Below are 23,913 nucleotides of genomic sequence, written 5' to 3' on the forward strand. Positions count from 1 at the left end.
CCTGCTGGTAGTTTGAATTCACTTTAAAGCTTATAAACCTTCATCATTTTAAAAAAGTGCCGGCATGTTAAAGCTGCACTCAGGGAAGGAAATGTGACTGTGGTTGTTTAATCCAATCACATCAGTCGGGGTTGGCTCTCATACATCAGGAGGAGATGCCGCCCCACTCCCCGCACCTCTCTAAACACACCTGGGCATCAGCCCCTCCAACACACAGAAATGATTTTCAGCCAAAGATGTGATGATGTCATCAGGTGTGTTTCAGAGACAGTGGATCTGACGAACGGTGATCCAGACAGGTAACAGGTGATGATGACGCAGCAGAAACATCAGGAACATCTGTGTGGGGTTGGATTAGAAACCGACAGAGAAACGTTTTTAAATGTGCCTCACGAGTGAAACCCGTTTAAACACTCAACTTTCATTCATTCTTTACTTTGAAAGGCACTTCCGCTCACTTCCTGCACACGCTGTGTCGAATGCTGCCAGCGTGACTGCGCAGCTCGTGCACAGAAAGAGGGGAGCGCCCTGTGTCGGTGCTGAAGGACGGACTCGGGGACCGACACCGGACCGACCGGGACTCCGGCGGACGTGATTGAAGACTGCATAAGCCTCGCAGGTAAAGGTGAGTCTGCGCTAGGAGTCACGCGCTCGTTCTGCGGGGATTCTATTGTTGAGTCTACTGAGATCTTATTTTAATATTTTCCTTCATCAGTAATAAACCGCTTTATATGCAGCAGCTTTGTTTTCATAGGTGCGCGTTAATAGCACGTGCACACGTTAGTAATCACATTACTGCTGTAACAAACCGTCTTTTATGGATACAGACTGAATGAAAGCTTGAAATGATGTCAGATATCAATGAGACATCTGATTGAACTTTATTAATGTGGGTTTGATGCACGTGAGCGCGTCAGGCTGAGGTAACTCTCCACCCTCCTCCACCTAAAATCTACTTAAATAAATAACTCACCAAACACCAGCAGCTAGGTTACAGACACCACCTTATATAAAAGATGGATGTGGCCACAGACTGTATATAAAAGATGGAAGCATCAACAGACTGTATAAAAAAGTAGAAGTAACCACATGACATCACCCGTCTGTGAAGCCTCCGTTTAAGCACTTTGACCTGACTTTTGTTTCCACATGTGATCGTTCACGCCTCAACACAAAAATCCACCAAACTAAGCCAACAAACCCGGGCCGTTTCACAGAGGAACTATTTTTTCTTTCTGTCTACATCCGCCAACCAAAGAAGCGAGCTAACGGGTGCTCTCGGGCTCGTCCTAAAGGGCGCTGAAAGAAATGTGTGAATTTCATTTTTATCTGGAAAATAAGGATAAATTTAAAGAGTTGATTTCTACACAGAGACAAAGCTGCTGGGATGTTAAAGATATGAAGGAAAGAGGGAATGAAAAAAGTCAGGAAGGATGGAAGACAGGGGAGGGAGGAAAGAAGGAAAAGGAAGCTGGAGAGAGGACGTGATGATGTAGGAATGATCTTCAGAGTAAAAGTTTAAAGTGATAAAGTCGCAGATTTTCAGGGAAAAACTGATTTTGAGCTCATTCGAGAAGCTCCCATCTTCAGCCTGATCGGCTGTGCTGGGTTTGCAGAAGATGAAGTAATCAGGTTACACTTCATTATCAGATTATCAGTAATATGATTGGACCCCGGGGTTATTCCACAACTTTGAGGTTTTACAGTCAGAGTTGTTCCCGTGCTGCGTTTCTCACAAAGAAAACCGTCAGTGAGCAATACAGATAACAACAAGTGTAATTTCCACCTTCATGAAAAGCTTTGCACAGAGTGATGAGGATTTTATCAACATGACTAAAAGTAGAAACGAGGAGCTCCCTTTGTTGCTGTGAGGCTGTGGGGTAGCTGTGTGAGTCGGCCTCGCTCTGCAGCTCACTCAAAGAGGTGTTTTGTTTGTGGTGCTGGACACACACACACACACTGAGGCCTGCAGGGGAGGTGCTGCATGTTAATGACAGCGAGGCACAAAGTTAATGCAGCTGCAGAGACAGAAGCTCACTGTCAGTGTTGGTCTGCAGGACGAAATCAGGCCCAGAGCTGTTTAAATGTCTCAACCTGCAGTTTGTTCTTAATCACCAGCAGGGGGCGACTCTGATGGCAACTGCAAAATTGCATTTGTCCCGTCTTCCTGGCGCGGCAGATGGCCCCGCCCCTCCCTGAGCCTGGTTCTGCTGGAGGTTTCTTCCTGTTAAAAGGGAGTTTTTCCTTCCCACTGTCGCCAAAGTGCTGCTCACAGGGGGTCACATGATTGTTGGGTTTTTCTCTGCAGTAGGGCTGGGCGATATATCGAGTTTTTAAAAAATATATTTTTATACGAGATAAGAGATGTGACAATATCCTTTATATCGATATAGTCTATGCTATAATTATAGTTGTGGAGCCGCAGGTTTGCCTCTCTTTCGTCCACTTTTGTCTCTACGCTGCGTTGCTCCGCCTCTCCTTCACTGACCACAACACCCCCTCCTCCCCCATCGCTTCACCTGCAGGCAGCGACAAGATGGACACGGCAAATCTCCGTTAACGAGTTACTGCGCATCGCCCCGTGCGTGGGGCTGGACGGCGTCAACGTGTTAACGAGCTAACCACGCTAACGCCCAGAGGTGCTGCACGGCCTAAAATCCTTTCATTTTCTCAAAAGTTGACAGCGCGCCTTATGTATGAGTTCTGGTTGTGCTCACTGACCGCGAACCGCTTCTCTGTGGAACACGGCGCTCAGCAATCTGACTAAAAATGTTTGAGTACGACTTTGCTACGGAGCCGCACCGCGTTACGGCTGCCGTAGTCTGGAGCCTCGCGGAGTGATACGTACTGTGCTTCAGCGTAATATCACCGTACTGTGTGCGTATAAGGACCATAAACGGCTCCTGTTCAGAGACGCGGTTACGAAGAGGATTTCAAACTCCAGGCTGTCGGTCACGCAGTAGAAGTTAAGAACAGAGCAGCTGCTTGTTGTTGTGCTCAGCGTCTGTTAGTTTACATTTTGACTGCACAGTTGTGAGCTCTTTGTTATGCACAAAACAACATTTTTTCTTTTATTTATGGAGCATGATTATTTAATAAATGCTGATAATTTATTTCTGAGTAATTGTTTCTTGTACATCTGCGCTGTGTGTTAATAAAAGTGCAGATGTACATGAAATGTAGATACTCTGTATGTACAATAATACATACTACTCTGTATGTATTATTGTACGGTCTACCTTACAATATAGAGCGCCTTGTGGTGACTGTTGTTGTGATTTGGCGCTGTGTAAATAAAGTTTGAATTAGCGTGTGACTCGAGTGGCCAGCAGAAAAACTGCTTCTGGATTAGCTTCATTTCTCAGCTGCATTTTTGTTGAGAAATGAGAATAAAACCTCTTTTGTGCCACTGCTGTATTCCACATCAAATCGGTTTGGTAATAACGGTGATAACGACGGCCCGCTAGCACGCGCTACCAAAAACAGTGCTTTGTTGTGTATCAGACGGACGAAAGCTGAACCAGTTCCACTGAAGCTGCAGCATTTTTACAAACCAGTTCTGGTTCCTCCGTTTCATTCAACGATCCGCTTTCTCCGCCGTGCTTTTTCCGCCATGTGCGTATGAAAACAAAAGCACTGCGCCTGTGCGTTTTACCCATATTCTATCGCCATGTTTCATTTTCTTATCGTTGCCCAACGGTATACCGGTGTTACCGTGAGCGGTATGACATGGCGCAGCCCTAATCAAGAGACTATTTTATTAAAGTAAAACATGTTTGGGATTCTAATAAAAGTAGAAGTTGTGCATTAAAGTCTTGCTGGGCAAGTAGAATTACATCGAGCACATGTTTGTTAGAGCGTGTTGGAAAGAGCTCCGACTCACAGCCAGCTCCACACACCCCCACCCGCATGGGTCAACAGGCGTTCGTCGTGGTGTGCTCGTTCTCACCCAGACTGTTTCACTTTGGTCTCGTCTGACTGAATAAGCAGCTGTTTGTATTCCCTTCAGGTTTCGTCTTTCAGGCGTGTACCTTTTTGTACCTCGAGCTTTGCTGTATGCAAAGTCTTGCACGCTATCGAAACACCACTTTCCATAGATAATCCGGAAGCTCTGTCGGTAACACTTAACTGTCCTCTCATCAGCGTGAGGTTTCAGAGTCATCATTCGATGACACGGCTCTTCCTGTTCCTCCTAACCACCACCGCTGCATGAAACCGTCTGATTACCAATCTTTGTTTTTAGAAAGACAAGCTGTTGTTCACATGGGTGCAGGGCTTAGAGCTTCACACAGAACCTGCAAACTGTTGACCAAATGCAAATTAGGGTCCAAATGTTTAGATAAAACAGCGGCTTAAAGGAACAAGCCAAACCACATCCAACAAATTAAAAAGCGTCCTTTTCAGGAGCGTAAAAACCCTTCACCCTCAGCGCGTGAAGCTGCAGGGGTGCTGAAGGCCTGAGGCCGAAGCACGATGTGCTCGCTTAAAGAGGAAGAGTATCTGCCTCGAGTGAAGGAGTTTAAGTATCTCAGTTTTATGTTTGCAAACTGCATCGATCGATCTTTCGCCACCTGGGCCACGACTGAAAGAATAAGTGGCAGAAATGAGATTCCTCTAAGGGTCTCTGCGCTCTGCGTATACATAACGTCACCATAACCAAGAAAACTTTAACAGGTTTCCTGTGTAAGTTTTTCTCAACTGATGAGTCAAAACAAGCCATGTTTAATCAATCAAAGCTTTTTCATTGAGTACCAGAAGAAATCTGAGCATCCAACCGAAGACCTACACCTTCTTAGAACGACACTCTTTCCATAAAATCTGCTCCGAGGGTGTGAATACCAACATTATCTATGAGTGATTCCTGGAAAACAACCTGAATTTGGTTTTGTTAGCATTAAGAGCCTGCAGCTGCTGAAAGGAAGCCCCTCGACAACCTGATGCAGAGGTGAGCACGCCGAGTAAAGTATGCTGTCTGCATAAAGGAGCTTTCTAGCTGTAGCCATATTCTTTCTTATATTATTCATAAAAAAGGAAAATAAAACAGGGTCTACAGCGGAGCCCTGGGGGACTCCTTCATCTTCAGGAATCTTTACTACATCTGAGTTTTACCTCCTAACAGCAGCTCAACAAACACAGCAGTGTGCTTGCCGTCCACTGTCCTTTGTTACCATCAGAGATGCTGATGACCCAAGCGCTTCATCGATCCTGATACTTAAGGTCCACACACAAAGTTTGGATTCAGACGGCAGATGTTCAGATCTGAGAGGTCAGAGGCTGCTTTCCAGATTTTAGGGATGATATTATCCTGGATACTCAGATTAAAAATATGAACAATAGGCTCAGAAGTAAAGTCAGCTGACTCAGACTGTCAGATGGCTTTTTTGGAGATTTCAAAGCTTTATGGATCGCAATAATAGAAATATGTCTAAAGACAAACGGGTCCCTCCACCTTCAGTGATCTGCAGGATACGGCGTCCTGATGCTCGGAGAGGCAGGTGGTGAAGTTTGAATGTGGCTTTCGAGGAGTTTTATTTTCTTATCGTTTGCATAGATGCAATTCATCAGGAACCACGATGAGGAAAACACAGAAAGAGCTGCTCTGTGTGCAGGCTGGCAGTCTGAAGGCTTCGGGTCAGCGTTCGGCATTCAGACTGCTTCCTGTGATCGAGCTCTTCATGCTCCGAAGAACTGACACAGGTGATGATGATGACGATCATTATTCTTACACTCTGCTGGAGCGGCTTTGCATCAGTCACAGTTCAGAATAATCCTTCTTTATCTCATACCGCCCCCCTTTCAAAGACAACTTTTTTCTGATTGGCTGGTCCGTGTAAACAGCAGGTTTGAACCTCAGATGGGTGGAGCCTCTCTGTATGACATCACACAGATGCAAGAGTAGAAAAAACTGTGATGAACGTGTTCAGGCCTGCAGGAGCTCGTCAGGAGTCATGTGACAGGAAATGAGGAGAAAGAGGAGAGTAGCACTTTTCCGGTTGTTGCACCAGCTGAGGTGTCTGACTCCATCATCCTGGGGAGGGGAGGAAAAGGAGGAAGAGGAGGAGGGTTCAGCACCAGCTGTCAGGCGAAGCAGGTGAAAGAGTGTAAGCATCACGCCTGTTACCGAGGCAACTGTAGTGCGTTCCCACCTCCTTCGATGTCACGGGCATGTTAGCACGGGTCGAATCAGCTGCATGATGGCTTCTCTGAGCTTTTATCTTCATTTTCTCTGAATATATCCTTCGTTTCGGCGGCCGTGGCGGTACGGCTGTTGGTGGAAACCTTCACTCACATGTGTGCGTGTGTCATATCCAGTGTTGGGTAAGTTACTTTAAAATAGTAACTTAGTTACATTACTAGTTACTTCTCTCAAAAGTAACTCAGTTACTTCAAGTTACTCGTTACTTTCAAAGTAACTAGTTACTAGAGAAAGTAACTTTGGTTTTACTCAGAATTCTCTTGTTAATGTGTTGCTCCCATAACTTTGCAGTCTTCTAGCTTGCTTACTTGCCACAGTGCACTGTGCCACCTACCAATAGAAAGGAAAAGATAATGTGCACATTTCCACGAGAGAAATCCCACGCCTGGACCGTCATTGACTGCCGCCATGATTCTAGCCTACGTCACAGAGTCATGTGCGCCTTTTACATCCAACACAAAAACTGCAGTCGTGGTGCTTTGATTGTACTCAGAACTTGGAAATTCTGCCTTCTGAATAGGAAGATGTAGGTAACACCAGACTGCAGATGAGCTGCATACAGAGCTGGACTGGGACAGAAAATCGTCCCGGGCGTTTTGACTAGAGACCGGCTGCCATTATAGGAAAACTCATAAAGCCTTTGAATGAAAATAAACACTGTTGTGACAGTGATGTTCACTGTTCTGATGGTATATATGCATCAATCTATCAATCGTTTGTTGTAAGATTCAGATAATTATTTTTTAAAAGTGAGACATTTTAAATGAGAATAAGAAAGAAAAGTATTTCTTTGTGCCCCCCTTTTCCCTGTTAATGCCCTACATGCCCCCCTGGCAACACTTTGCTAGACCCGCCCCTGCACAGTTACCAGCTGTCAGCTACCTAAAAAAGGATCCTGGGGTTATTTGTCTCTCAGAAACAGTTCATAACTTCAACTCATTCATGTCACCTAAAAGGTAAACCTGTTTCTCCATCACCTGTTCAGCTCTGATGGTTCAGTAAGGACATCTCCTGGTTTCATCTTCATGTTTCCCTCTCACCACATATCCAAACCATCATGACCAGCAGCTTTACAGCTGTGGCTCCAGCAAACATCAGCTGATACTAGAAATTAATATTAAATAAATTTTAACAGCTGATCAAGCTTAAACGTGCTGCTGTTGTTTAGCGCGACATCCGCTGGTTTCCTCTTTCTGGCGCAAAGTGGGCGATAAACAAACAAGAGAGCCGATCAGCTGATCACTGATCAGTTTTCATGATTGAAGTAGAAACAGGAGAGGGAGGGGGGAGAATGAGAGGAGAAGAGACAGCTGTGCAGCAAAGACACAGAGTAACTCCAGCTTTGTGTCTTTTTGTAGCTGAATTACGGGACAAACTGTTCCTTTTCACCTCAATAAGAAACGCGTAATATTTTCTCTGAATACCAGACGGGACGGTTGGCAACTCTAATAACTTATGAACAAAATAAAGTTCAACATCATTAACTTCATAGCACCACCCAGCTGTATAGAAACTCCGTCATGCTAGCTAGCACGCAGTACGGAGAAAGTCAGAATAACGAAAATAAACTCCACCTAAACTTGGTTCATATCTGACCCAGAGAGACTGCAGGTCATAACTTCTTACCTGAAGTTCAGTTCACACTCGGACCGGCGGCCGCCTCGGGTCTCTTTTCCTTCTGCCTCCCTTTTCCTTCATCCACCTGCTGCCTCCACCACTTGCTAATGTTACTGAATCTGTGGAAGCTCCGCGATGCCACCACACGAAGTAACGAGTAACGACCCTATCTAAATCCCAGTAACGACTAACGCGTTCCTGATTTTGGCATAATAACTAGTTACCGTGCTCGTTACCACAATAATAACGTAGTTACTGTAACGCGTTACTTAATAACGCGTTAGTCCCAACACTGGTCATATCTGAGAACTGTTTCAAAAGCTTTTCTCCCCACAGTGTTAAACCCTCATCTTTGTGTTGCAAAGATTTCATCCATCACAGTGCTGCAGCTCCTGACAGGGCTCTCCTCCTGTCCCAGCATCCTCCTCGGTCACACCAGTAAACATAAAAAACTGTTTTTGGACGTTTTCTGAAAACGAGGAAGTGATTGTGCTGATGTGATGCTGAGAGGAAGTGCGTTTAATGTGAAATCCGCTGATAACTCGAGCAGCGCGTCGATCCACTGTCTGATTGACGCGGTCCTCCCATCACCCACCTCTCTCTGCCTCTGAGAGAAAATAAACTCTGAACATTAGAAACATTAGAAACTGCTCGTGTTTGTTTGAAGGATAAAAGTGAACACATATGATTTCATTCTGCATCAAGCTGCAGTGAGCCCGCAGACGCCATGCCGAACGCGCCGAAGGAGGCGCACGGCAACAGAAAGGATGCCAGGGCAGAGGGGCACTCTGGGAAATGAAGTCACTGCAGTTCTTTTCATCACAATCTGATTTTTGCACGTCGACGATGTCGGTGTGAGGCTGCGACCTCGCTGACTGTGTTTCCGCACACACACACACACACTGCATGTGAGAAGCCATCTTCCTCCCCCATCGTGCTGTTGCCATGGCAGCACAGGCGTAACGTGTGGTCCTTCAGATCGAAAGTTTCCTCTGCAGCTCAGCTGACCAATCAGAGCGCACCCTCATGTACACACAGTCCTGGATGATGTATCATCTGTGATCTGCCTCACAGGTGCTAACATGATAGGAAAAGTGCGTTTTTCCTATCATAAAAATGAGATCCTCTTACCTTTCACAATAAAAGCCCTTCACATATACACTGTCAGAGGGAACTAATGAAGCCACTTGCTAAAGTAATTCCTGCTCTCTGATTACTTGTCATGAAATAAAAGCCTCTAATAAATAAAGAGGTTTTGTTGTTTTGATAAAGACTATCAACAAAAATAAATATAAAGTGTTTGTTTTCTTTTAAAAACTAAAATAAGACTAAATAAGACATGATGCACAGGTTCGTTTGATGATTAAAACTCTTGATGCTGTTTTTCCTCCTGACTTTCCAGGTGGTGACGATGATGTCAGAGCAGCTGGAGCTCAGTGATGATGTAGGTGTCCTGCCCCCCCATGAGGTGGAGCCCCCCAGGGAGGAGGATGGACCCTGCCCCCTACCCTTCAGGTGAGAAACTGCATCTTGTTCCTGAGCCAGTGTGACAGCTGGTGGAGGACAGGAGGACGGCCGGACGCTCGCTTACACTCAAAGTGTGAGCAAAACAGAAGGAGGAGCCCACAGCCTCATTAGTCCTGACAGAGTGTGTGTGTGTGTGTGTGTGTGTGTGTGTGTGTGTGTGTGTGTGTGTGTTTGGCAGCAGATTAAAGCTGAGGAGACGTGCAGGAGAGACAGTCGGCAGTGAGAGGAAGCCTCAGTGTCTCTCGCTGCGCTCTTATTCCCGTCACGTATGAAGCAAGCTGCAGTCACAGTCTGTGTGTGTGTGTGTGTCTGTGTGTACGTGTGTGTGTTTGCACCACGTGCAATCAGCTCACGTTTCCTGGCAGCAGAGAAAGCCTGAGAGGCCAAACGGGAGGAAAACCCCAGAAACACTCAAAGGCTACGTTCACTCTGCAGGTCTTGATGCTCAATTCCGATGTTTTGATCAAATCCCATTTTTTTGTCTGCTTGTTCACACTACAAATAAAATGCGACAGCAAACGCGCTCTAGTGTGAACGCTCAAAGCCCGCATGCGCAAAAGAAGACGTCACACACAACGTGCTCTGTTTAGACCCAGAGCAACAGTATGTTTGACTGATGGCCCTTAATATAAAGACTTCGGACTTTATACAGTGGGGCAAAAAAGTATTTAGTCAGCCACCGATTGTGCAAGTTCCCCCACCTAAAATGATGACAGAGGTCAGTAATTTGCACCAGAGGTACACTTCAACTGTGAGAGACAGAATGTGAAAAAAAAATCCATGAATCCACATGGTAGGATTTGTAAAGAATTTATTGGTAAATCAGGGTGGAAAATAAGTATTTGGTCAATAACAAAAATACAACTCAATACTTTGTAACATAACCTTTGTTGGCAATAACAGAGGTCAAACGTTTACTATAGGTCTTTACCAGGTTTGCACACACAGTAGCTGGTATTTTGGCCCATTCCTCCATGCAGATCTTCTCGAGAGCAGTGATGTTTTGGGGCTGTCGCCGAGCAACACGGACTTTCAACTCCCGCCACAGATTTTCTATGGGGTTGAGGTCTGGAGACTGGCTAGGCCACTCCAGGACTTTCAAATGCTTCTTACGGAGCCACTCCTTTGTTGCCCGGGCGGTGTGTTTTGGATCATTGTCATGTTGGAAGACCCAGCCTCGTTTCATCTTCAAAGTTCTCACTGATGGAAGGAGGTTTTGGCTCAAAATCTCACGATACATGGCCCCATTCATTCTGTCCTTAACACGGATCAGTCATCCTGTCCCCTTGGCAGAAAAACAGCCCCATAGCATGATGTTTCCACCCCCATGCTTCACAGTAGGTATGGTGTTCTTGGGATGCAGCTCAGTATTCTTCTTCCTCCAAACACGACGAGTTGAGTTTATACCAAAAAGTTCTACTTTGGTTTCATCTGACCACATGACATTCTCCCAATCCTCTGCTGTATCATCCATGTGCTCTCTGGCAAACTTCAGACGGGCCTGGACATGCACTGGCTTCAGCAGCGGAACACGTCTGGCACTGCGGGATTTGATTCCCTGCCGTTGTAGTGTGTTACTGATGGTGACCTTTGTTACTTTGGTCCCAGCTCTCTGCAGGTCATTCACCAGGTCCCCCCGTGTGGTTCTGGGATCTTTGCTCACCGTTCTCATGATCATTTTGACCCCACGGGATGAGATCTTGCGTGGAGCCCCAGATCGAGGGAGATTATCAGTGGTCTTGTATGTCTTCCATTTTCTGATGATTGCTCCCACAGTTGATTTTTTCACACCAAGCTGCTTGCCTATTGTAGATTCACTCTTCCCAGTCTGGTGCAGGTCTACAATACTTTTCCTGGTGTCCTTCCAAAGCTCTTTGGTCTTGGCCATGGCGGAGTTTGGAGTCTGACTGTTTGAGGCTGTGGACAGGTGTCTTTTATACAGATGATGAGTTCAAACAGGTGCCATTCATACAGGTAACGAGTGGGGGACAGAAAAGCTTCTTACAGAAGACGTTACAGGTCTGTGAGAGCCAGAGATTTTCCTTGTTTGAGGTGACCAAATACTTATTTTCCACCCTGATTTACCAATAAATTCTTTACAAATCCTACCATGTGGATTCATGGATTTTTTTTCACATTCTGTCTCTCACAGTTGAAGTGTACCTCTGGTGCAAATTACTGACCTCTGTCATCATTTTAGGTGGGGGAACTTGCACAATCGGTGGCTGACTAAATACTTTTTTGCCCCACTGTATTTCCCAATTTTTGCTTTAAGTTATTTTGTTATTGACATAATAATGTCAATAACAAAATAATGATCCTTGTTGCTGTTTTAGAGGAGCGGAGCTTCAAAGGATAGTTTCTGTCAGAATCTGCAGATTATACAGAACAAATAAAATGTTCACGTTTCTCCAACGTTGTCTTCCCAACAGTTTCACTGGATGGACAGGAAGCGTTCGCGATGTTGGACGCTGATATTTGGCGTCTGTCTTGTGTCAGTGACGTAAAAGACGGATTTAATGCGACCTGACCATCAAGCAGCAGTCGCTTTCTAAAACATCAGATATGTGTCGGATTCAGCACCACATACCAAAGTGACCCAGGTCGGATTTGTGCCGTTCACGCTGTCACACCATGATCGGATATGAGTCGCAGAGGGTCAAAGAAGTCGGATTTGATGCGCTTTCGCCTGCAGTGTGACGCAGCCTAAGATTCACTGAAGCTTTCAGACTAACGATCGTCCCTGATATAGATATAAATATGAAGATGATTGTATCTCCGGCCCTGAGGTGGCTCTTCATGTTAAACATGACCAGAGTTCGTAACGATGAGCCTGCAGTTTGTGCAGTAATCCTGCAGGCCGCTTGAACACTCAGTTTGTCAGTTTTTTCTGCACTACGATCTCTGTGATGTCAGAGAGGGTGTGGTTGTTACCGGAACCACCAGTAAACAGAAACAGCTGGAGGAACAGTTTGCAGCTCCGTCACATGATCAGGTATAAAAAAAACATCTTAGAGAGAGAGAGTTTCACCAATATGCCAAAAACTGGGATGACCAGAAGTCGGCGTGGCGTCCACACCTGCAGGTTAAAGCTCCACGCAGAGAAGAGGCCAGATGTGACGACAGAGGCGAAACAGCGCCGTCTCGGGGGACGACCGTGGCTCAGGGGATTGGGAAGCTCATCTGTAACAGGAAGGTTGTCAGTTCGATCCCCCTGCTCTCTGTCCTGGTCGTTGTGTCCTTGGGCAAGACACTTTACCCTACCGCCTACTAGAGATGGACCGATCCGATATTACGTATCGGTATTGGCCCGATACTGACCTAAATTACTGGATCGGATATCGGAGAAAAATGGTAAATGGCCTGCATTTGTATAGCGCTTTTCTAGTCCATAGGACCCCAAAGCGCTTTACACTACATTCAGTCATTCACCCATTCACACACACATTCACACACTGGTGATGGCAGCTACATTGTAGCCACAGCTGCCCTGGGGCGCACTGACAGAGGCGAGGCTGCCGGACACTGGCGCCACCGGGCCCTCTGACCACCACCAGTAGGCAAACACGGGGTTAGTATCTTGCCCAAGGACATTTGGCATGCAGCCAGGATGCAGCCTGGGATCGAACCACCGACTAGGGCTGGGCCATATTATACCGTTCACGGTAATACCGGTATAATGTTAGGCAACGATAGGAAAATGAAATATCGCGATAGAATGGGAGTAAAACGCGCATGCGCAGTGCCTTTGTTTTCATACGCACATGGCCGATTGTTGGTTTGTAAAAATGGTGCAACTTCAGTGATGTGGAACTGGTTTGGTGTTTGTCCGTCAGATACACAACAAAGCACATTTTTTGCAGAACATGCAAGCGGCCGTTGTTATTGTCGTATTTGTCGGACTAAGATGCTCTTAAATCTGGGAGTAATCTGGGTCCTAAACTCCATAAACTTCAGGTCAAACGAACACTGCAGCATCACTGAGAGTTAAAAACTGTCTAAATTCTTTCATCTTTAATAAAACGATCAGCATTGCTGCTTTACCAGGTGTAACTATAAAGTTTAACTTCCAGGCATCCATGAAAACAAAAGTTATTACATTTAACGGAGTTAGAAGTTAGCAGGAAGCTAGCGGAAGTTAGCTCGCTAGTTTCGCTAGTTACCTAAGCATGATATAGCATGTTCTGACTGAGAGATTTCTGAAAAAAATCAAACGTACAGCTCTGCTATCACTTCCAACATAAATGAAGACAGGAAACTAAACAGCAGTGACGTTTGTAGGGTTACTGAAGTTGGGCTAGCTGGTATATAATGATGTGCTATGTGATCGCTAGCGACACAGCTATGTTAGCATAACATAAACAGTGAAGCTGGAGGACGAACACTAACACTTTTCCACTTATAAAAGTTAACGTGAAGGTTCTTCATGGTTAGAGACAAATGCAATCGCATGGCAGGATGCTGTAAACGGACCAAACTTCAGTCAGGAGAACAACTGAGATAATCCATCCACAATACGAGGTTAGTCATTAATATACTGCAACAACATGGGAATAGAGCAGCTGCCAGAGAATTCAACATTAATGAATCAATGGTACAGAAGTGGAGGAAGCAAGAAGAATGAGTTTAATAAAGTTTGATTTATCTGACTGCTTTGTTTCGCTTAATGTGCCTTATAATCCCGTGCACCTTATGGTCCGAAAAATACGTACTGCACACTGCAGTTTAATGTTGCAAAGCACCTCTTTTTAACTTCAGTGGATATTATACATGGTTATGCTCAGGATATGTCAGCCCATTTCTACTGGAAATGCCTTTTGGTTAAACTTTCAGCAAGGAATTTGCATTTGCACTGTTACATTTTTATAAAGCTTTAATGTACATAAAAACCAGCTTCTTGTTTAAGTGAAAATAAATGGAAGGTTGTCTTTTTGCGCTAGTAATGTTGTGGAGTTGTATTTTGTCTCGCATCAATTATATCGTCAGTTATATCGTTATCGCAAATTTTCAAATATATATCATGATAAATATTTTTGGCCATATCGCCCTGCTCTACCACCGACCTTCTGATTAGTGGCTGACCTGCTCTGCCACCTGAGCTACAGCCACCCCAGAAAAATAAAAAATGTAATCCGATCCATTAAATATCAAAAAAGCACCTCACAGAACTTGCGACACGGCGTAACTCGGCTCATAACCGTAGCACGTCGCAGCAGTGTCCTCACGTGATCGAGCGGCTGTGGCGTGCCCTGTGGTCTGGTTGAGTATTTGTAGCCTCGCTACCAAACCAGCATTTCATCAACCGATATATGGAGCGACTGCCTCTCCTGCTGCTACTTCAATCATGAAACTGATCAATGATCAGCTGATCGGCTTTTCTCTCTTCTTTGCTTTTGGCCCACTTTGCACCAGAAAGAGGAAACCAGCAGCTGAACAACAGCAGCACGTTTAAGCTTGATCAGCTGTTGTTAGAATGTATTTAATATTACTTTCTACTCGAGGATCTTTTTCTACAGCTGACGTAACTGTGCAGGGGCGGATCTAGCAAAGTTTAGCCAGGGGGGCCGATAGGGCATGAACAGGGAAAAGGGGGCACAAAGACATACTTTTCTTTCTTATTCTCATTTAAAATGTCGAGCTTTTAATAAATAATTATCTGACACCCAAAGTTTTAATCTGATGTAAAATGAATAGAAGTCCATTACTGTATATAGTAACTGTTAAGTCTAATATATCCTAGTAAGCTGTAGTACTTTTTCCATCTGTGTAGTTCTGTAGAAGGAAGATGTTGAATCTATTTAATATTTCTTGAAAAATAATTTATTTCTGTGCATTTTTTTTTCACACTGCATCAAATTAAAGTTGATTACGTCGATTAAGCATCATGAGGTGGGGGGTGGGGGGGTTCATTTTTGAGGGAATCTAAAAGTGTGTCGACTAAACCCGGCTTGGCACCTGAACAACAATTTTCTAATCTGTTGTGCGGCGTGAACACGTCCTCCTTTCTCTGCCCCACTTTCCCTGCACGCTCCAACAGTTTGCACAGTTACTTCTTTTATGGTGTTTTCAGTGGGAGAGGGAAGCGTGCCAGTCGGCCTCGGAGCTGCAGTGGCCGATGGGAGTCGTTAATAACGCTCATCAGCATCGCTCGCGGTCAGACCTCCTCCTCAGCTCCTCATTTGTTTTCCTCTTTGCATAAACCTCACATGGATTCACCCCTTCCTGCCCACAGTGCATTTACATGAGCAGGAAACCTGGCACGAGGTGTGTGTGTGATCAAACTGCAGAGCCTGAGCTGTGTGTCAGAAGGTGGATTAACACCTCGGCTCAGCTCTCCACGCTGATGTTTCCTCACTCTTCATGTTTTTCACGTGACCGGTCAGACGTTTCTTTCCTCACGCCGCCGTCAGCAGCCGAGCAGGAGTTTATGAAAACATGGGAGACGACAGACGCGACAGGTAGAGACAGACGCTCGGCTCTGGGTCGGAGAAAAACTTCCTCCCATCAATTTGAATCAGAAATGTTTAAACTATGTGAATTTTCGTAGTTTTCCCAGAAGTCAGTCGTTGGTGTGGTGACGATGATTTTTAATGATTTGTCTGCGATTTCTCTCTGAAATCAGCCGCAGACCTCGTGTTTGTTCAGTTAGTTTGGGATCGAGGATGAAAATCAGCTGACAGTGAAACTCTCCTGTTTGCATAGGAGGATCATTAATGACGTTAGAGCGTCTGCAGACGTCTGTCAGACACGAGGGACGCGGTGGGTTTGAAACGGTGAGGTGACCTGAGGGTCAGCTGTGTCGCTTCCATCATCTTCTGCTGCTTCTGATCAGCCGAACATCTGTGACCTCCAGAGTGTTTGCAGGTGCTCGGGTCAATCCTTCTTTAACTCAGAAACAAGCTGTTTTCGCTCCTCCCCCTTTAAGTCAAGTTTGTTCTGATTGGCTGCCCCTCACAGATAGCGTTAAAGGCCTTGTTTCTGACAGAGGAGCTGGAGCTGCACAGAACGTGGCGAGCCTCAGCCGGGCTCACATGAGTAAAAGCTGCACTGCTGCAGCTCAAGGAAACATGCAAATGAGCAAAACGTGACCAGCGTCACCATCCGGCGCTGTCGAGGCCTCGGGGGGTCGCACGGGGCCGGTCAGGTGTGTTGTCTGTGTCTGTAGATGGTGGAGGCCACAGTCAGCTGTGAGTGGCTCAGTGTGGAGATAATTATTCTGTGTGTGAAGCACCGTCCTGCAGTTAGAACAGGAGGCTGCAGGAGGGAAACCTCACCACTGTACTCTGTGCATGAATCAGCTTCCAGACTGTGAGCAGTTCTTGAGCCGAGCGCTGGCGCGCTCTTTGGCCGGGAGGTTAAACCTCCGTGTGTGTTGCACCGTGATGACACGTCGTGCTGTGATGTGTCATGAGAGCTTTGAATTTACTGTCCATTCATGTCTGTTTGGATGAGAGACGCCTCTCCCTGAAGATGCTCACAGACACAGTACAGTAGTTTTCCAGGATTCCTGGTTTCTGCACAGAGATTATCCCAGATAGCACAAAATCACTACGTGGAAACTTAGTTAATGCACTCGATTAACTGATCATCAGCAGGTGAGAGCACCTCAGTGGAAGCAGAAGCTCTGGAGGTTTGCAGGAACGACGTCAGCGGTGATCTTAAGGAAGCAGCTGTTTCTCCTCGTCAAGAGTTACGAGCTCGTTTCCAAACCCTCTGAACGGGCCTCCTTCACTAATATTTGCGTGACTCTGTGTATCGTTCGTAACCATCAGTCCTGAGCAATATTATCTCCATAATGCCCCGCCCCCATTTCTCTGTGTAAGGAAACAGGTGAAGCAGAAAAACTGGTGATGATAAGCTGAGAGAGAAGCAGCTTTGCAAAGTGTTTCTACGGGAGTGACGACCGTTTAACAAATAAAGGAATAAATTAGTGCTGAATATGGTTTCCCCTCAGATAATTGATCCTGTAAGGCAGGGGAACTCCAGGCCTCAGGGGCCGGCTCCTGCAGGTTTTAGTTTAGATTAGTTGATTGCCAGGCGTCTGGAGAACTTCATGTGACTTAAATCAGCGTCTAAAATCTGCAGCCCCCCCCCCCTCCGCTGTAAGTGATGAATCCAGCAATGGTAGGAGTCATTTTCAATGAAAGATAAGAACATTTAAGACATGATGAGGTAAGGGTTAATGGAATATGTTTAATCTGACTGGGGCCACGGTGCGAACCCTGAACACCGTCGTGGTGACGCGAGAGCTGAGCCTGTTCAGTGTTCACTGAGGGAGGCGGTTGGGGGCGGTGGTGGAGGGAGGAGGAGCCGAGTGAACCATGAATACCAAAGAGCTGCCGCAGAGCTCAGAGAGCTGTGCATGAATAAATGCTGCAAACATCGATGAAGTGAAACAACCTGAGGAGAAGAGTGGACCAGAACTCGTCCACAGCGATGAGACAGAGTGATGAAGTCACTCAGGAGCGATTGTAGTTGTGTGCATTTCCTTCTAATCCAGTGTGTTTGTGCTCTCTGGGACTAAAAGGAGAACTTCTGGTATCACTGGGCCGCTCCCAGTACAGAAACTGCAGTTTGTGTTTGAGTCTAACCGAAGGTGCTGCTGTGTCCCGCAGGCTGCAGCTGATCGACGACTTGTCCTACGAAGACGTGAAGAAGTGTTACAGAGAATCGGTAAGTAAAACCTGCCCTCGCACAGAGCAGCAGGAGGTCCAGAGACAACCTCCATGGGGACAGGGGTGTGTTTGTGTGGGTGTTTTGTGGGCAGGATCCACGTGAGTGGACAGAAAAGCTCAGGCGACCATCAGGAAGCAGCAGCAGCTCTAATCCCAAACATTTCTTTGGGTTTATCCGTTAGTTTAATGTTTTAGGACCAACGAGGCAGGATCAGAGAAGACGATGGAGACCTAGGTGTCGAGCTGCCGCTGACTGTTGTTTCAGTCTTTGTTGTCTCAGACAGGAAGAGGAAGGCAGGAAGTCTCGCAGAATAAAGCCGTACAGGTGTACGGGGGCAGGGCGGTGTGTACATGATGTAACGTCTGACCTACATGCGAGGAACCCAAACAATGCTCCAGAAACACGCCGCTCGGTTTGTAGTCAGCTGAGCTGGAGGAAGCGCTCAGATCTTTTGTTTCAGGTGATACAAACTCAAAGCTGTTTCCCGATCACGCCTCAGGAATCAGCGCCAGCCTGTTGAAAGTAAAACACGCACCAGAGACGGGATGGGGTTGAGCTTCTGGGATTATTTCCATAAATAATACACCATGAAATAAAACAACTTTCTGGGTTTTTCCCACTAAAATTATACAGTGAAATAACTTCCTGTTATTTCACTATGAACCATAAAAAATGTCCTTTTATTTCAGTGCTTGGCTTATTAATAACAGGAAGTGACAGGAACGTCTCGGTTTTCACTATAAAACGAACATAAATGTACCATTAAACAAATAACATGAACCGATTTTTATTACAGATAAACTATCCAACAACAAATATACTGTCAATAACAGACAGCATGATGTTTGTTTGAATATAAAGAACATTTATTCATAAATATTCACTCTAATAAAAATAAACCTTTATTAAACAGGCTGCTGGTTATAAGCCACTAATGTCACAAATGAAACCACATTTTCTGTTTGTTTTCATATGTAAATATCAGGTGCCAGTATATAACCATAAAGATGTTTTATTAAATGAAACTATAAATATGAATCTGTGGCTGATTTGTTTTTTCACTATAAAGCAAATGTTTCCAACTATAAAATAAGTGAACTATAAAAGCACCGTGTTAATGTGTTTTTATCGTTAACTATAAAAACACAAACTCTGCGTCTCCTCCGCTGTAGACAAACAGGAAATGAGCTGCACGTCCTTCAGCCGTGATGGGAAACCTTTTGAACCTGGTGTTGTAAACGCTCTCCATGCAAACGTGTAATCGTGTGTTTTTGTGCGTCCACAGACTGTCAGCAAATACAACTCTCAGTACCACAAACTGTTCCAGGCGGTTCCTAAAGAAGAAGTCCTGATGAAAGGTACCGAGTGCAGCACTCACCGCCTGCTTTAGCTCACATGTGAAACCGTCAGCACGACACTTTGAAATCATTATTCGGTTCCTGTCAACGGCACCGCTCGCAAATCTCTCAGGGCGCTGCTATCCAGACCAAGTCTGTGACCGTGTCGATGGCATGTGTCTAAAACAAATGCAACAGATTCACCCAAAAACGCCTGAAACAGAAGAAATGAAAGTAGACGCCCCGGGGTGACCTCCACCCAGCGAGCTAGCCAGAAATCCGTCAGTAAAGAATGCCGTGAGAACAGTTTCTGCTTCCCAACCGATGTCTGATCTAAACTGTGTCCTGACATCTGCTCATCTGTCTGTCGAACGATCTCAGTCGGTTTACGCTAACACGATCCGCTCTCGCTGCAGCGTATTCCTGCGCTCTGCTCAGAGACATCCTGCTGCAGGGGCGACTCTACATCTCCAGGAACTGGCTGTGTTTCTACGCCAACCTGTTCGGCAAAGACATCAAGGTGAGCGATGACATCACCTGTCACATGGCCACTTTGAATCAATTCAGTGAATTAATTTAAAGAAATCCCGTTCGGGGTCATGGAGCAGGTGGATCCGGTGCCCAGGGTTGGACGTCTGACCTTCTCAGGTTCAGCTTCAGGCGCCTCTCACCTGAGAAGCTCTGACTTTGTGCGTTTGTGTTTCCCGAGGCAGGTGTGCATCCCGGTGGTGTCGGTCCGGCTGGTGAAGAAGCACAAGACTGCGGGTCTGGTGCCGAACGGCCTCGCCATCACCATGGATACAGGACAGAAGGTATCCCCGCTGACCTGTCCGAGCATCATGTGATTAATGAGCTTTCTCTTTGCCTGCACCAGATGCAGAGTGATGACATCATCCGCTCTGCGCAGTCAGTCAGAATTATTCAGGCATTTCTGATCTGACTCTGAGATTCGTTGAAGCGCCTGTAGAGCGCGCTCTCCTCTGCCACCGCTCGCACGCCGAGCAGGCGTTTGTTGGAGGGTCCGCGCTCACTGCTGATGGACGGGAATGTGTCGCTGTCTCGCCTCACAGGAGTATGAACTATTTAAAGGCTTTTGACCGCTTGAGCCCCGAGCCTAACTGATCTCCTGCCTTTTGCCGCCGTATCGGGGGCGTTGGGGCTTAAGAGGTTAAGAGTTCGCCTGTTTCTGTGAGATTTAAACTTTAAACATGATCGTGTTGTTCCGATCAGCTGAAAATGAAAACCCGTTACGAGCTGCGAGTAGTTACCTAAAAATGGGATCGCAGATACAAGAGGAGGAGGGCTTCTCTGATCAGAAGAGGATGGACGGATGAATGATGGGTGGATGATTCGATTGGTGGATGACAGAGGGATGGGTGGATGCTTTAAATCTGTGAGTGGCTCCTGTTGCCGGAGTTGGTTTAAATGGAGGATTCAGAGGGCGGCGCCGAAGCTACGGTCCCGTCTGGACCTCGCTGCGATTGGGCGAACTGACTCTGAACGCCTTCTGTCTTTGTCTCCGTCCTCAGTACGTGTTTGTGTCCCTGCTGTCCCGAGACAGCGTCTACGACGTCCTCAGGAGGATCTGCACCCACCTGCAGGTCGGTCCACATTCAGCTTCCTGGTAACGAATGTTTGATTCTGGCTCACCTGGCGTCCTCTGTCTGTGCTCAGGTGAACGGGAAGAGTCTGAGTCTGAAGCAGTACCTGGAGGAGCCCAGCTCGCTGTCCATGGTAACAGCCTCGTCGGCAGCTTCTCTGCTTTTTACAAAGGTGTGTCTCTGAACCTGCGTCTCTCTGTCAGGACGAGTTTCCAGAGGTGCTGAAATGGAGACGGAAACCGTCGCTTCCCGCCGTCTCCTCCTCTCTCCCCGATTTGCTGGGAAACTCCACCCCCAGCCTCGCCACCACCACCACCTTCAGTGCTCACACGCTCACAGGTAGCCCCGTGCATCCGCCCGCCCACATTCAAAGGTAATGATGCGTTTACCCGTGTTCTCTGTCTCGTGCGTGTAGACTGCAGCCTGGAGACGGAGAAGATCCTGCTGACAGAGCCGGTACCTGAACTGGGCCACACAGAGTACCAGCTGCTCAGACTCTTCATCCTGCTGTGAGTCAGATCCAAAACCAGCATACACAGCCGGTTCTTTCGTCTGCCGATTGGATGCAGAGCGAGGACGAACCTCCGGCTTTACTGCGCTTCTTCACAGGTGTGTCAGGTGTTTTTTACCTGTCTGTCTCTCTCAGAGTCTTCCTGCTGGTCCTGTCGTCCTGCTATCTGGCCTTCAGGGTTTGTCGTCTGGAGCAGCAGCTCAGCTTCCTGAGCAGCCAGCCGACGCTGAGAGAGAGGTACGCACCTGTGCAGGTGTATTCTCAGAAACTTTTCCCCTCACAGAGCCAAGACTTCAGGTTTTTAAATGATCCTTTTAAATCAGATAAAATCAACACAGCTTGATGCTCTGTGGCTGCATCGTGGAGCACATCCATCACGTATTCACAGAAATTTGCATGCGGCTTTTCCAGGTGTGGAGAAGTGCCCTGCTGGCTGGCCAATCAGAAGACAGGAACCTGATCCTGCAGCCTGTCAGCGTGTGAGGAGAAAGGCTGCTTTTTATAGCGTTAGCTGTTGGTGGTGCAGGAGAAGGCTCTCAGGAGGAGGAAGGAGCTTCATCTGACCCCTGCCAGCACCCGGTTAACATAGAGATGTTACAGTAGTCAACACACGCAGCAGACTAACCTTTGACCTCTGGGACAGAAATGTCGGCGTGTGCATTCCTGGTCAGTCAAAGGTCCCGAGAACTGAAAATGTGTTGTGGGATACCGCACAGAAGTGTTCGACTGTTTTCCATCACGTCACCATCAAGGAGGCGTCTGATTGGCCCACACATCCAGCCTCGCCTCGCCGTCAGCTGCTAGAAGCTGGAGAAAAGCCCAGATCCAAGCATCACGATCGAGCTCAGACCCTCATCACAGGACTCAGCCATAAACTGTATATAAAAGACGGACACAGTTACTGTAACGTTTCCCGCCTCCATGTTGGAGTTTTTAAAGCAGAGATGCGCCCCCCTGAATCCCTCCCCCCTCCCCGTGCCCCCTGACTCTGAACGTTGTGTTAAATTAAACCTGAAATCAGTGACTGATGTTTGTGTTTCCTGAAGCCGACTGCCCCCTGCTGGTCATTAGAAAGAATGCAGGTGTGAGGGACCGCGTTGACGTCACAGGATCTGCTGTCTTTTATGTACAGTCTGTTGGCTCGTCACATAGCTCATGTGACCTGGGAAGACGTCGGGATCCCGAGCTGGAGAAGGAGAACTCAGGGGTGGACGAACAGCTTACAGAGGCGCGCAAACACCTGAGTCGACCCGTCAGGTGACACCAGATGAGTAGTTACACGTGTTAGGAAGGTTTCCTGCCATTAATCATCTCCTCAGTGTTACTCAGCATAGAAGCTCAGGATTAATAAACTCTCACATCACTGCAGCATTAATGACAAAAGGTGTTCCTCATTATTTTCTAATATGCACACAAACAGTATCTGACGGCTGGAGAACCTCGCTGCTCACCTTTGCATTCAGAACTGCAGCGACTGATTTCTCCTTTGAGATACAGCGACTGCACCATGATGACATCACCATGATGACATCACCATGATGACATCACCCTGGATTGCTGTGTTACATTAGAGCTGTAGCATCAAGATTTGAATGTTTTTCTTATCATGCAGAGAACCCGAATCCATCTTTGTTTAATAGTATTCGATCAGGCTGATTTTTTGTATGATGTATGATGAATGTGCACAAAGATCAGCCGCCAGAGGTGGACGTCTTTTTAATAAATCATGTAAACAAGCTGAATTTACTATTAAAGCTGATATTTTCAAATGTGCTGTGCATTATTTCATGACATTATTATCATTGCTCGTGCAGCTCGTTCTGTTGCTGCTCATTTTCAATAATTCCAGGAAATTGGTAAGAAACGGTTTAGTTCATGGCATATTCTATAATTCCACTTTATTATTTCGTTGTAAAAAAATCATAATTTGTGAGGTGAACATTCTTGAAAAGGCTGATTATTGACCTCTGCGATGTATGGGAGGTGTAATGGCCTCAGATTTGTAAATATAGTTTGGCCAACCTATAATTTCAGATTCAAAAATAATTTTAAAAAAGGTGTTTTTTCTGTTAAAAAACAACCCATCAAAAAATATGGTTTGTCTCTTTTTGTGAGATATTTTAATAGCTATGTTCTGCTGGTTGGTGCAAACCTGCTACAACTACTGCAGGAATTTAAAAAATACTTTTAATAAATGAAAAACTCATGCTGAATACTCATCCAGTTTCAGGTAAAACTGAACTTATATAAACTAGAGCAACTCCCTCCATTCTTTTCACGTTAAAATTCAATTTGTTACTAAAGCAATAGATCGAAACCTTGTAAGTTCAGTAAACATTTATTGTTATTAGAAATCATTTGGTAACAGGGTGGTCTGCCTGATATCCTAATTATAATTGATTTCTTATTTACTTTGTATTTTTTATTGAATATTTCTTTGATTTTTTT

General features: G+C 46.0%; 1 protein-coding gene across 2 annotated transcripts; it reads left to right on the plus strand.

Moving 5' to 3' along the window:
• Window positions 1-463: 463 nt before the first annotated feature.
• Window positions 464-23,234, plus strand: gramd2ab (GRAM domain containing 2Ab). Of its 2 annotated transcripts, none has more exons than XM_085464993.1 (12): window positions 464-619; window positions 9,216-9,328; window positions 17,956-18,013; window positions 19,302-19,374; window positions 19,770-19,873; window positions 20,067-20,165; window positions 20,883-20,954; window positions 21,028-21,087; window positions 21,158-21,293; window positions 21,370-21,463; window positions 21,601-21,702; window positions 21,877-23,234. In XM_085464993.1, exons 2-12 carry the CDS (start codon window positions 9,225-9,227, stop codon window positions 21,923-21,925), a joined length of 951 nt encoding a protein of 316 aa, XP_085321119.1. In that variant the 5' UTR covers window positions 464-619; window positions 9,216-9,224; the 3' UTR covers window positions 21,926-23,234. The 2 variants fall into 2 exon arrangements, with proteins under 2 accessions (XP_085321119.1, XP_085321118.1); XM_085464992.1 differs by having other exon boundaries at window positions 465-625.
• Window positions 23,235-23,913: the final 679 nt, after the last annotated feature.

Source organism: Copadichromis virginalis, linkage group LG7 (genome assembly GCF_057382275.1).
Source record: "Copadichromis virginalis isolate Kocher_CV1m ecotype Utaka linkage group LG7, C_Virginalis_male_GT1.1, whole genome shotgun sequence".
NCBI classification, from domain to species: domain Eukaryota; kingdom Metazoa; phylum Chordata; class Actinopteri; order Cichliformes; family Cichlidae; genus Copadichromis; species Copadichromis virginalis.